Source organism: Centroberyx gerrardi, chromosome 8 (genome assembly GCF_048128805.1).
Source record: "Centroberyx gerrardi isolate f3 chromosome 8, fCenGer3.hap1.cur.20231027, whole genome shotgun sequence".
NCBI lineage: Eukaryota > Metazoa > Chordata > Actinopteri > Beryciformes > Berycidae > Centroberyx > Centroberyx gerrardi.
Genome location: NC_136004.1, coordinates 28,872,046 through 28,884,784, shown reverse-complemented (window position 1 = coordinate 28,884,784; position 12,739 = coordinate 28,872,046). Strand labels below are relative to the sequence as shown.

Sequence of the window (12,739 nt, the reverse complement as noted above, 5' to 3'; positions counted from 1 at the left end):
CAGCTCTTCCTTGGAGACAAAAACCCTCAAATTTAGAGTTAGTTTTGGATGCAGCTGCAGCACAAAGTTACCTGGGAGGCAGTTTAATTACTTCTGATTCTGGATTTAGCCTATAACACAAAATGAAACTTGAATAATGCCAGTGGTGATTACAGCAGCATAGAATGGGATATTCTGTAGATAAGAGTATAACATTTATTTGCATAATATTTGCAATGCTCCTACTGTGGAAATGAGGGTCTGTAGTCTGATTGTTTGGCTGTGAAACTGTTGCATGTTATTACATCGGGTGTGTTGGGCCAAACAGTCTACAGCTCACTGTTTAGAGCAAACTTTGTCTGCAGACACGTTATCTTCTCTGATATATTTGGCTGATTACAAAGACATGTGTCCTAGAGTTGGGCCCATTCATGAATTGAATTGAGAATGCATGGTAAATTTCAATTCACTTCCTGGAGTTGGACTGTGAATGTCACCCAGCTGTAAGGAAACAGAATGTGAACGGAATTGGAATGTCAGGAAACAGAACTGAATTCCATTAAATTGCATGAAATCTCACTTCTAAGAGAGTTTGTCTCGACTCGCTAAACATTATAAATCAGAACACTATGAATCAGATAAACGACAGTTCAACAAATCAAAAACATTCAATCATAATGTATGGATTACAATTACAGGTTATGCATCAAATACCACCTGAAAGGTCCCTTTAACATGTTATGATATTCAGTAGGATATTTGATATGATATTCAGATAATGTTTAACACTGTGTGTAATCACAGGTATGTGGTAAGAAAAAACAAAAAAACATGGAATTTCACTGAATTAAATTAAACTTCCTGAAATTCCAGTTCTAATTCCATTCCATTTCCACTTCTGTTTCCTGCAGGTTTTTTCAAATTCCTATTCCACAGTTGAATTGGAATTGATGTGTTCATTCATGAATTGACACCTGAACCCTGCTGCTTATTAGACAACAAAATGTATGTGCATGTTTACATGCATACATACATATATACATACATACACACATCCATCCACACACACACACACACACACACACACACACACACACACACACACACACATACATACATACAGTATACAGGCTTTACAACCTGTAGTTTCAGCAACTGAAACATTTTCCTTCCACACGCAACACTTTGTGCTGCCTTCAAGTTCTCCCCGTAAGCTCGTAGTTCCGATTTATGGGGCCGTTATTAGCCTTTTATTAAATAGGCTGCTGGATCTCTGCAGCCATGTGTCCACCTCCAAAATGATTAAGGTTCCTCCCTGATCACACACACAGCTACATGAAAACAGTCTCCAAAACCCCAAATGACATTTTTATTTTCATCTCACATTTTATTTATTCGTTTAATTGTTCAGTATTGTTTTCTGTAAATTCATTAAAAGGCAGTAATCTATCCTAGAGTCCTAGAGTCCTTCCCTGTTGGCTTGCACCCTAGAACTAATATGACCGTTATGTTTTGTTTTTTGTTTTTTTTAACTTTTGTTGCTTTTACTGTATGGCGATGTTCTGATTTATTTATTTTTTTTAATGATTTTTTTAACCATTGTGCCTGCCTGTAACAATAATTGTACAAAAAGTATTCCGACATTCCCAGTCATATTTCCCACTTTTTGGTGTTTTAAAGTCGAAAATCCCGATGTTTTCCCCACGGCACTTGAAGGCATCACTGTGTCACGTGACCATCTCCGTTATTTCCTGCAGCAGCAAACTCTCCGCTCGCGCTCGCTCCTGCCTGCGACAACACACAGTTATTTTCACTGCTGGTGTGGTCGCCCTGCTCTGAACGCACATTTACGGAAAACAAAAAGATATCACTCCATATACCTACTGAAGCCATACTGTAAACTCTGGTCCGGTCAGAACGACGACGGATACAAATACATATATATTTTTTCTAGTCTGTGTTTTTTGATAGAGTGGAAAGCCAGTTTTCATAATGGCGACAGCTGCGGTATCTGCCCCTGCTGGCTGCGGCCCCAACCCCGGGTCGGGAGCCGAGCTGGTCCGCGGGCAGGCCTTCGACGTCGGGCCTCGGTACAGCAACCTCTCCTACATCGGCGAGGGAGCCTACGGGATGGTGTGGTAAGCAAAACTCAATTTATCCAACTTTTTTATCCGCGGGTATGTGGATAGACTTCACCCAGATTCTTCTTTTTTGCCTGACATACAGTGAGTGTTTACGATGTAAATAGCTAGCTAGCTTACGTCTCAGCAACTAGTGTCAAACTGATGTCAGTTAGACGAAGACGGGGTCCGTTAAGGAGAATAAAAGGTTAAATGAATGCTTTTACGTTGTTTTTTGATTATATTTGGTGGAGTTTTTGCATTGTAATGACCACCGAGTGGAAATCATAGTTTACTCACCTCTTTTTTTTTTTTTTTTTTTAATTTACCACTAGCTAACTTGCATCATTGGTGATCAGATTTCTGCCTACAAACCATTTGCATCACTGTTATTGGGATTATTATTAGCAGCATTGCACCTTTTTACTCCCCAACAAAACTACTTCTGCTTTTGCAAATCTCATTTCCCCCCTTTTTTCTCCTTAATTTAGGTTTTAATGTTGCTGTTATTCATCCCAAAATATAAAATAACACTTTAGTATACCTACCATAGGGGCAGTGTGTCTGCAGTACTCAACGTTATATTCACAGTTGCCTTTAGGCTACATAATATTCCTATAGGGACTTAATAGCGTGTCTGTGGTACGCAATAGAGACCGTATCCTACTTAATCTTGTTGGGGTTTTTTTTTATCTCTTATTGTATCACTATATGATTTTCATGTTCTTTGACCCGTGGTAGTTGCACAATATTTAAAAGTTGTGTTGTGATATTTGTATATCTTTCTAAAATGTATTCTAGGATTACTGTCGTTCTTTTTCATAAGAGTTTTGACATTTGCATCAGTAGCCACTGGCTACTTATTGATGTGAAGGAATTTTTTACACTACCTCAAAATACAAATCATCATAGTAACCATCCCAAATGAACATAAACTCAATTTCATTTTCACTTTATCCTGATCACATTACAAATTCTGGCCTTTTTTATACCACTGAATCTTCTTGTTTCTTCAGCCAGTGGTAATGGAGATGACCTTAATTGTGCACATTGTATTATGTAATATATTTTATTTGTTTAAAACAACAGCAGTGTAGGTTTTTGTGGTGAGTACAGCATGTTTGCTGAGAATAGTGTTTTGGCACAGAGCCAGGCTACAGAGAAGTTGTTTAGCATCACAGATGTTTCTCCTATGATCTTTGACAGTTGCTCAAGATAATTCCTTGTATATTCATGAACAAGATTAAGTCTCTCCCAAAGACCAAAAACACAAAAATCAAAGACTAAAAATCAACAAGGGAACCAGAACACGAGGCCTGACAGTGATTTTAGGGGCAAATTACCGATTGATATTGTTGTTCAAAGCAGCCAGAAGAGATTAAATACAGTTTACTATTAAGGTTCCAGTGTGGTGAGGCCAAGAGTGAGGTTGCTGTAGCTTTAAGAGACAACTTGATGCTTCAGAGTCAATGCTGCAAGCTGCAAGCTGTAAACTGGTCAAAACTTGAAACTATGAAGCACAAGGTCAACAAAGAAATTGAACTACTTTAATGAACACCAGGCATGTAATTATCCTTATAACCACCACTTAATGTTGATATGTTACAAGTGGTAACCTGCAGGATACTCATATTTTTATTTTGTCTCCATCTTTGTTGCTCAGCGCTCATCGCTGTGGTATTTCTGCACTGCACTTCCCAGAGATCACCTGTCAATCAAACAGTGTGGGCGGAGCTTGGATTTTCTGTTGATGCAGTTTGAGTTTCTGTAGGTGGCGCTCTTTTCTTTGTCTGTTCAACCATGGTGGCTATCGCTGCTCATGCTAACTACCCAGTTCTTCTTCTGTTTATTCCAAACAAACCGCTGTTGCTGCTTCCGGTAATCTAAAACACATCACTTCCTGTGCGCCAGAAGATTTTTACCCAGGAGAGATCTACCTATTATGTTAGCTGTAAAGTTACTATTTTATGCTGGCCTGCTATAATTTGCTCTGAGTTCAGGCAACTTTTATTGATGATCCTCTCATCTCACTTTAGACCAAAGGATGGTGGTGAGGTGGTAGATATGGACAAGTGAGGTGTCTGGTGCAAAAACAGTCATCAATGGCACTTCAACAGGTTAAAGCAGAATACTAATTTTAATGGCGCATTCACACCAAGCATGTGTGAATGCGCTTGAAGCGCTGGTGCTGAGCGCTTTGGCCGCATCAGGTGAGCGCTGGAGTGGGGAGCGCTGAGAACACGTCTCCTGGTGTTGTTGCTATGCTAAACGTTAGCCTAGCTAACGTTAGCTATTAAACGGCAGGATGCCGGCTCTTGGTCCCGCCCCTGCTTCATCCTCATTGGTTGGTAGAACTCTGAAGTGACATTGACAAGCGGTGCGCTTACGAAAAGTTGAAATTGTTTCAACTCGAGAACAGGTTCAGCGCTTACAGCACTCAGCGCTAAAAAGAGGTGAGGCACCTGTTTTGGGTTGTAGGCGCTGAACGCGCAGCTTTTCCATTGGAATTAATGACAGAACAGCGCCAGCGTTTTTTTCACAGGTCTTTGGTGGACACGGGGCCATACTCCTTTAGTTTGGTTCATTTGGGCAGGTGAGAACAAGGCCATTCGAAACTCGGGTGGCACCAAATAACAGCACCGAAATGCCTGAAAATGTGAGTCTTTGTCGTCTTTCAAGCGAACTGCAGTGCATTTCGTTAGGAGTGCAAACATAATCCGAACCAATTACAGAACATTTATGGCTATAAGGAGATGCCCTTACTCAGCTATTTCTTCATGTGTTCTTAACCGGTATGGAACCAGGAAGGAAAATTACGGCAAAGAGTGCACACAAGTCCATCATGCTTAGCTAAAGTTACAGGGACTGGAATCAGATTTGCTTTGACTCTCCTTCGCTGCCAAAATCTCTAACCTGGCAGGATGACAGGTTACCAAAACTCTGTCCAATAAATAAGCTGCCAAACCAAATACACGAACCAAACGAATGAACCAAATAGAAAAATGCAATAAAGTAAACTTTTCCACTTGGGTTTGGACCCAAAGAAAATGAACTGTAGGTGTAATCACAGCACGAAATTTCATTTCCTAAGAGATGATTTTGAGAACAAATTCTCTTGCCTCTGTAATCAACAAATTACATTCATCTTTTTCGTTTGGTCCTTCTAAATCAGTGCAGTATTAACGCCTCGTAGCAGCAGCAAGAGCTAGATCAACATCCCTTACTGTGTTTTTTACTCTGCATGTTCACATAACAGCCCGGTACTTCACCTTGATGTTGCTGCTGTGATTTCACTGCACCTATGGGAGACTGATGGATTGGATGGCGAGCTGTACAATGTTCCCATTACAGGCATTTGGAGCGGGCGATGCAGCAGCCTTGGGCTCCTTGCACTCGTCGTACTTGAGTTTGTCTTGATTTTGAATCAGTTATTGTGCTACTTTGAGGTGCAGCAGCAGCTCCAGTGACAATACTGCACAGTTTGTACTTAATGGTTGTCATTTGGCTTGTAACTGAAATATGTTTTTAAATGACATCTGTTTTCCGCTACTACAACAGTGTTTGGCTAGGGATTTTCCTCTCTCATAATATTGTGAAAATGACTATGAAAATACATACTAGTTTAAAAGCGTTTGTGAACTCAAGTCAGCAGATCACAAGCTTTTTGACACTTTTTCCCCCATTTATCCTTTATTTAATCAGGTAGTCTTGCTGAGATTGAGTTGTCTTTTTTTTCGAGAGAGAGAAGAGATCAAAAATATTTATAAAATTGACAGAAAGAAAATGCTCAATGCAATTCAGCCACACACGTTCCAGCAGTCAAACAATCAGCAACATACAAGGGCATGCATTATATAAAGCATTTACAAATATGATGAGCCCCAACATTATATAACATAGACACACGTGCACACACAGCATTATCGAGAAATTATTCAGAAGCATCACACTAGGCAAAAGGGATCAATCATTAGACATGCAGAATATTAATGCAGCAGCAGTATGTCTCTGCGAGCTGTTTCTTAACGTGTTTTTGGAAACAGAGGGAGCATAAGAGGGAGGTAAGCCTGCAGTAGAGCAGACAGTGACATCAGTGTCTAAACCCAATCAGTGACATTGATTGGGTTTAGACTTTTCATGGGCAATAATGGCGATTGGGGGGGGGGGGGGGCTGAAATTACACCGACGTTATCCTTTACTTTCATGTTTCCCGGCAAGTTTGTAGTTTGGGGAACGTTCTTCTCTATGCAAGGCTTTGTGGCCTAAATACTGATTTGACACGTGAAAGTGGGTTGAAACAGGACTAGGGCTGCATGATATTGACAAATAATCATATTGCAATCATTTGGCCAAATATTACAATTGCGCTAGAAATTGCAGTACAGTATACAGACATACATTTTTCAGATTTTTTAGATTTTTCAACAAACGAGGAACATTTTTATGTATGTATGTTATTGTTGGTTAATATTTGCGGTGTTTGAATACAATGAAAGTTTTTTTTTTATGATGTGCAGTTTAATTTATAGGCTAGAAATTCAGCTCGGCACCACAATATCATCTTTAGGATCCATTTTGAGCACCCACCAGCCACCACCCTGGTAAAATAATTGCAGCCTCTTGCAATTTGGAAATTGAAGTAGTTCGTATTGCAATTTTAGATTTTTGTTTTCCATTAATTGTGCAGCCCTAAGGTGAACTAAGACCTCCATTGGAAAAAATCAAGTTTTGGTCTCTTTTCAGCTGCTGAAAGGTACAAGGTGGTCTGGTATCAAGTTAGCTGAGAGGCTCTAGAGTTTTATGTTATAATATACAAATTTAGTTTACTGTTTAACATTATAGAAAGAAGAACTGTCTCCTGTAAGGCATGTCCATGTCATTTTCAGGCCTATTTTTGTTTTCAACAGCCACTTTTTGACGGTGAGTTTGTTGCATGTCAAGGGCTTTCCAGCAGCTATGGGATGTGTAGAGCGTGGTGCACTGAGTCTTTTAACACAAGCCTCGGTTTGTGCACACTATCACTTACACAATCACAAGATACTGAATCACCCTCTCTGATGATATTCAGAAGCTGTCACGGCATTCTCCGCCTTTTTATCCCACCCACACTGAAAGGTAGATCAGTGGGAAATGCCAATACAGCTCCATGTGTTTAGAATGTTTTTATATACCGTATATAAAGGCATAAACGGGTAATAGTCATACAAATGTATGGCTTATTAGGGCTGGGCAATATGGTTGAAATCAATGTCACAATAATCATAACCATAATCATTTTTTGCGATATCGATATATATAATTATGTATGCAAAATTGCATATTAAATAATCAAATTAATGTTCATCCCATTGAACTGAATGGTAATGTTGGGTGTGATGTCAAACAAAACTTGTTATCATCAATTTTAACAGCAGAATTGTGCATCATGATATCCCAAAATTATCATATTATCATCATATGATTCCACTGAAAGACGATAAAAGATAATATTGAATTAGCCCTGTGTCTTATGCTGCGTTCACGCCAATTGGAAGAAGTGGAAGAACGAGATGACGTCTCGTTTCTACAGCTTGGAAACGTTAACTTGTTTAACGTGTTGGAACGCCCGTATAAAAGATGACAATCGGATGGTCAATTGTGGTCGTTAACAGGTTAATTTAAAATGAACCATAAACAGACTAAAGCAGGTATTGCTCCTAAGTATAATTGATAGTATTAGTGTGAATAAAACTGATCATTTTGACTTAAATTACTTTTATTACTTACTACACACTTCATAATGCCAAGTGGCAGATATTGGAGCCCTCAAAAAATTCCCGCTCGTCCTGCTTGTAATTACCTCTAGGACGCTAAGATTAACGGTTTTTCCCAGTCAGCAGCTTGTAGTTTTGGTAAATCCTTATCATTGAGGTTTTATATGGTTTTGGTTGTCTTACTGTTTTTGTTGTATGTTATTCTGTGAAGCACTTTATAACCCTATTTTTGAAAAGTACGATAAATAAAGTTATCATTAAAATTATTAAATCTGACATGACATGAACGTATCATTAGACTACCAACCAAACATCCTTTTAGTTTGAAACCTTTTTACCTAAGAGGTAAAAAGCAGATGGAGACCCAAGGTATGAGGACTATCAAAGCCCAAGATAAACCCAAGTGAAGCCTGGACTTGCCCCTGAGCAAATGATAAGAATTGGCTCCTCTCCATCACACCCGCCTTGAGCGTGACTGTGGACAACAGTCTGTTTAGTTTTCTTTAGCAAAAAAACATTATCCAGATCATGTTGTTACATAAGTCTATGCTTTAATATACTTACAAATGCTCTGGCAAGGCTAGAATCTTAATAAATCTAACCTGGATGTGTTATCTGGAAAAAAAATGATGTTGTGATTTGTTTTGAGAAATAACCAGTCACCTAGAAATATATTATTTTGCAAGGTACCTTTTACCAAATATTTGTATTTGCTACCAGTGATACCCACTGCTTATATGGAAAATGGGTGTGAAGCCAACAGTCTGCCTTATCGCTACACCCCCCAATATAATACCTGGTGAGCATTTAACCACTTCAGTCTGACTGTTTCTCCCACAAATCTTGGATCTCGCCTCCTTGACCCGTCTGGTTCTGAACTGCTGCTGATATGTCGCTTCATTCTGCCGTGAGCCATCCTCTTGAAATGCCACCGTGGCGCCCATCTCCACGGCAACCTCTCTGCCTCTGACATCAGTACCACCACTCCACAGCCAATAGGAGAGGCAGGGAGAGAATGAGAGCCTTGACACTCTGAAATCCTGTTGTGCAATTCAGGACTCTGTAATTTGTGTAATTTCTGTGATTACGCCTGCCAAGACGGGCGCGATGACTTGTAGTTCAACAGCACGTAAAACATTCACACACACTGTTGCTGCGGTTTGGAGTTAATATTGCTATTCATTAGGGCCTGACAGATGCATTTTACTTGCCTGGGTCCAGACCTTTGAATCCGCCCACTCCACCGAGTTGACTGCTTCCGGTCTGGCATCGTGACATGAAACAGCGGTTTCTCTCGGTTGAAAAATGATCGGTCCAATGAGCGCCGGGGGGGGACTAACGATTAGCCAATCAGCGCCACGGGCGGGATTAACGCCGTTGTCAAGCTGTTGTCAAGCGTTGTCAAGCTGTGCGCCGGGAACCGAGGAGTAATAACAACAATGGCGACCGCTGTAGACAAGGTAGACACTGCTATTGAGGCTGTTCTAAATCAATTAAAAGTACCAATTACTTTGAGATCCGAACAGCACTCTGCTTTGAAGGCATTTATTCAAAGGGGAGATGTTTTTTTCGCATCAGTGTCGACTTAAAATGACGTTAGATTCAGGCGGATACGTTGGTCTCTAGTGATTGGTTAGGGAAAATCGAATCCCCCTCCCCCACAGAAATCGGTTAGAGTGGAGGCAATAATGTCAGACTGAAGATGGAAATGGAGTGTAACGAGTTGACAATTCTGTCTGATATCAGGCAAGCATTTTACTGGTGCATAGATATTGTTGCGTGTTGGCCTTTCAAAGATTTGTTGTATCGGTGTATTTATTTCTCAGTAAATGCACCGATTTAAATTCATGCAAACCCTTTTGGTACTGTTACTCAGAATTACAGACGATAACTATTACTAGATAGGGATGGGACGATATGCTTATCTCACGATACAATTCGATACAACCATGATACGATGTAATAAATAAAAGTTTAGCGCCGACAACAAAGTCTGATTATGCAGAATTATGTTTATTTCCGAGACAGAAATCTTTTTAGCGATGGTAGAATGTAAACAACAATTTAAAAATGTCATTACAAAGTGTAAATAATGTAATTTGGATGGAGAGCTTGTGAAAACTGTGATGGTCAATCCATCTCATTTGTGATTACTACAGCAGAATAAAATGGAGCTAATATCAAGATTCATTTTTCTGCCCCACGATACGTATTGTCACATTCTTGTATTCCGATGTATTTAATTTCGATATATTGTCCCATCTCTATTACTAGACTATTAAATTGCTACCTTTGATTAAAAAAACAACTCTATGCCAAAATCCAGTACTAACAGTTTAAGTATGTTTTAGGATCCTTTTGTTGTCTTATGAGATCTGTGATGATGATGATTTTATGGCAGGCAACACTTTTAGTGGTCAGTCAGCTTTCATTGTATCTCTTGGTCACATTTTGAGATTAAAGTGAGTGGCAAGGAGTTGAATTTACTCTAAATATTGCAGTTTTTGACTCAACTGCTTTTAAATAGAAGTGGAGCAGTGCTAATCTAGGCACAAAGCAGGGATGACTGACAAATTTACAACACTAACCAGCTCGGGGAAGACCTTCCTCCCTCCTCCAGCTCAAACGCCCCCCTAGTTTGTGCACAGTTTTTTCTCCAGCAGCCTCGCCTGTTGTACCATGGTAAAACAGAGAAAGGAAAGTCAAAAGATAACACGTATTTGCATGTGAAATAAATCGTTTTACGCTGTTGTTGTTTGTCACCATTTCCTTATCTCAGAAAGCAGTACCATGCTGGCATTAGTTGATAATAATGATCCTTACTTAAAATAAATGGCAAGTGCATCAAGATGAACAGAGACAACACTCTTGTCCGAATCTGTAATGGTATAGTTGAAAAATGTGAAGTTTAGGCTGTGATATTGATTAGATACACTAACGACAAGAGGCAGACATCAGGAAAGCTGAATACAGGTGAAGGTGATGACGGTTTGGCTAATCTGGTGACAAACTCTCTCACTGGTCAGGTTGAATCCTTGGGTGATGATGTATAGAGAAACATTACAGATTATTATTATTATTTGCATTTTATTATCTTATACTTATTAGGTATGAAAGGTTATCTTAATTGATTATCCTCATACATCATCACCCCCACATTTAGCCAGGACAAATGGAAGAATAGGTGCTTTATTTAATTAGCAGTATTTTGCTTTATACAAAATGATAACAACTGCGACTGGTTGAATGTAGAGACTCCGCTGGTTGTGGAATCCATGACTTTGTTGATAACGATCTCAAAACGGAGATACTGTGGTTTAAGTGTTGGGTTGAAGTGGAAGTTATGCAGCGGTTACGTAAGGGAGTGGCAGTGTTCTTAAAGGTAGAGAAATAAACAAGATGATGATGAATGCTTTTTAAAGGAGGCTTACTGTATTGTACTGTAGTTTAGTGGTTGACGATTTGCAGAATGTTTCTCATCCCAGTTGTTGCTGTCTCTGTCTCTGTCTCAACTATATTGTGGAATATAATAGTTAAATCTGAAATTTTCAAAATGAAAAGAAATATGACTAAGAGATTTTTTTTTTAGGTCAGATATTAATGTGTGTTGTGTCCACACTTTAAGGTTGAAAGCACAGACTGTAAAAAAAGATGGACGTAGTGAGTGTGACGTCACCCATAGGTTTCTGAAGGGCCGTTTTGAAGCCAAAAGTTTGGGTTCACGAGCGCCGCCATGTTGACATTTTTTGGAGCCGGAGCAGCCAGAACAAAGGCTCCTAGCGGACGTTAGAGGAATTGCAGCTTTCAGCCACTTCCTTATTGGCTTCAAAATTCACCTGTGGTTTTGGCCGCTTGGTTGAAAGCCAAACTCTTACTTCTAAATTTCAGGTGAACAATGTATTGATCCTGACGTTATGGCAGTGGCTGTGCTGTGATAAAGGAGGAATAAACCTGCAAAAATGCTGAAACCAATGAAGATATTGACAACATATAAATGTACTGTATATGAAGTTCTGACAAATTTCCAGTAACATGGCTTGACGGTTGATTCTATAACAAATAGAAGCACATCTGTATTTGGCCTTCTTGTGATCTCTAGTAAGCCTGTTGTGTAATTCAGTCGCTGTAGGCCTACTCCCACAACAGACTTCGTAGCCAAGGCTATTTGAAGAAATGGGAATGGTTAAATGGCTTCAGCTTCAATCGAAAGTGATTGATACTGACTGAAATCAATAAGGCATACAATAAGTGTCCATTTGAAAAAGCCTGGCTTAAAGAATGGGGTTGATGAATTACAGATAGTATACCAGCCTGTAAGTTGAGTGTAAAAAATAAGGCAGGATAGGATTGGATAGAGAAAGGAAAGGCAATCACATAGAATCACATTGTCACAAAACATCATGCATAGCACTGTGATTTTATGTCATTTTCATATTAGAATTATAAATCTGGTTACCTTACATAGCAAAGACAAATGTGCCCTTGGATGGGATGCTGTTGCATTGTTTGGTATCAAAAAACGGTGATGTTCAATGCTTACCAGGAGTTATTTTATGATGACGTGTTGTAAGCTTTTTTGCTTTTATGGTGTACACACTTTCCTTCGGCCTGCCTCGTTTACTTCAGTTAGTGATTTCCTACGTTTCCCAGAATGACTTTCAACAACCCCCAGAAAATGGGCCTGAACTTGTTGCATTCAGTACGTGTAGGTGGAGAGAGCGATAATAATCTAGCAATAGTAATCTGGTTTTACCAGATGAGAAAAAGTGAGTCGCATCTCTGACTCAAAACACAACACGTCTTGTGGCTGCATTGCATTCTGGTCTATTGAGGCTGCTGTCAGTGGAGAAATTGGTCTCTCTCCTCTTCGACGATGGATTTCTCCCT

The 12,739-nt window shown here is 39.5% G+C and overlaps 1 protein-coding gene across 2 annotated transcripts in view; it reads left to right on the top strand.

Moving 5' to 3' along the window:
• Nucleotides 1–1,811: 1,811 nt before the first annotated feature.
• Nucleotides 1,812–12,739, top strand: part of mapk1 (mitogen-activated protein kinase 1) — a 30,132-nt gene continuing 19,204 nt past the window's right edge. For both annotated transcript variants that reach the window (XM_071917793.2, XM_071917794.2), the window contains exon 1: nucleotides 1,812–2,117. In XM_071917793.2, coding sequence (XP_071773894.1) covers nucleotides 1,972–2,117 — 146 coding nt within the window. In that variant the 5' untranslated portion in view covers nucleotides 1,812–1,971. The remainder of the gene's footprint in view (nucleotides 2,118–12,739) is intronic.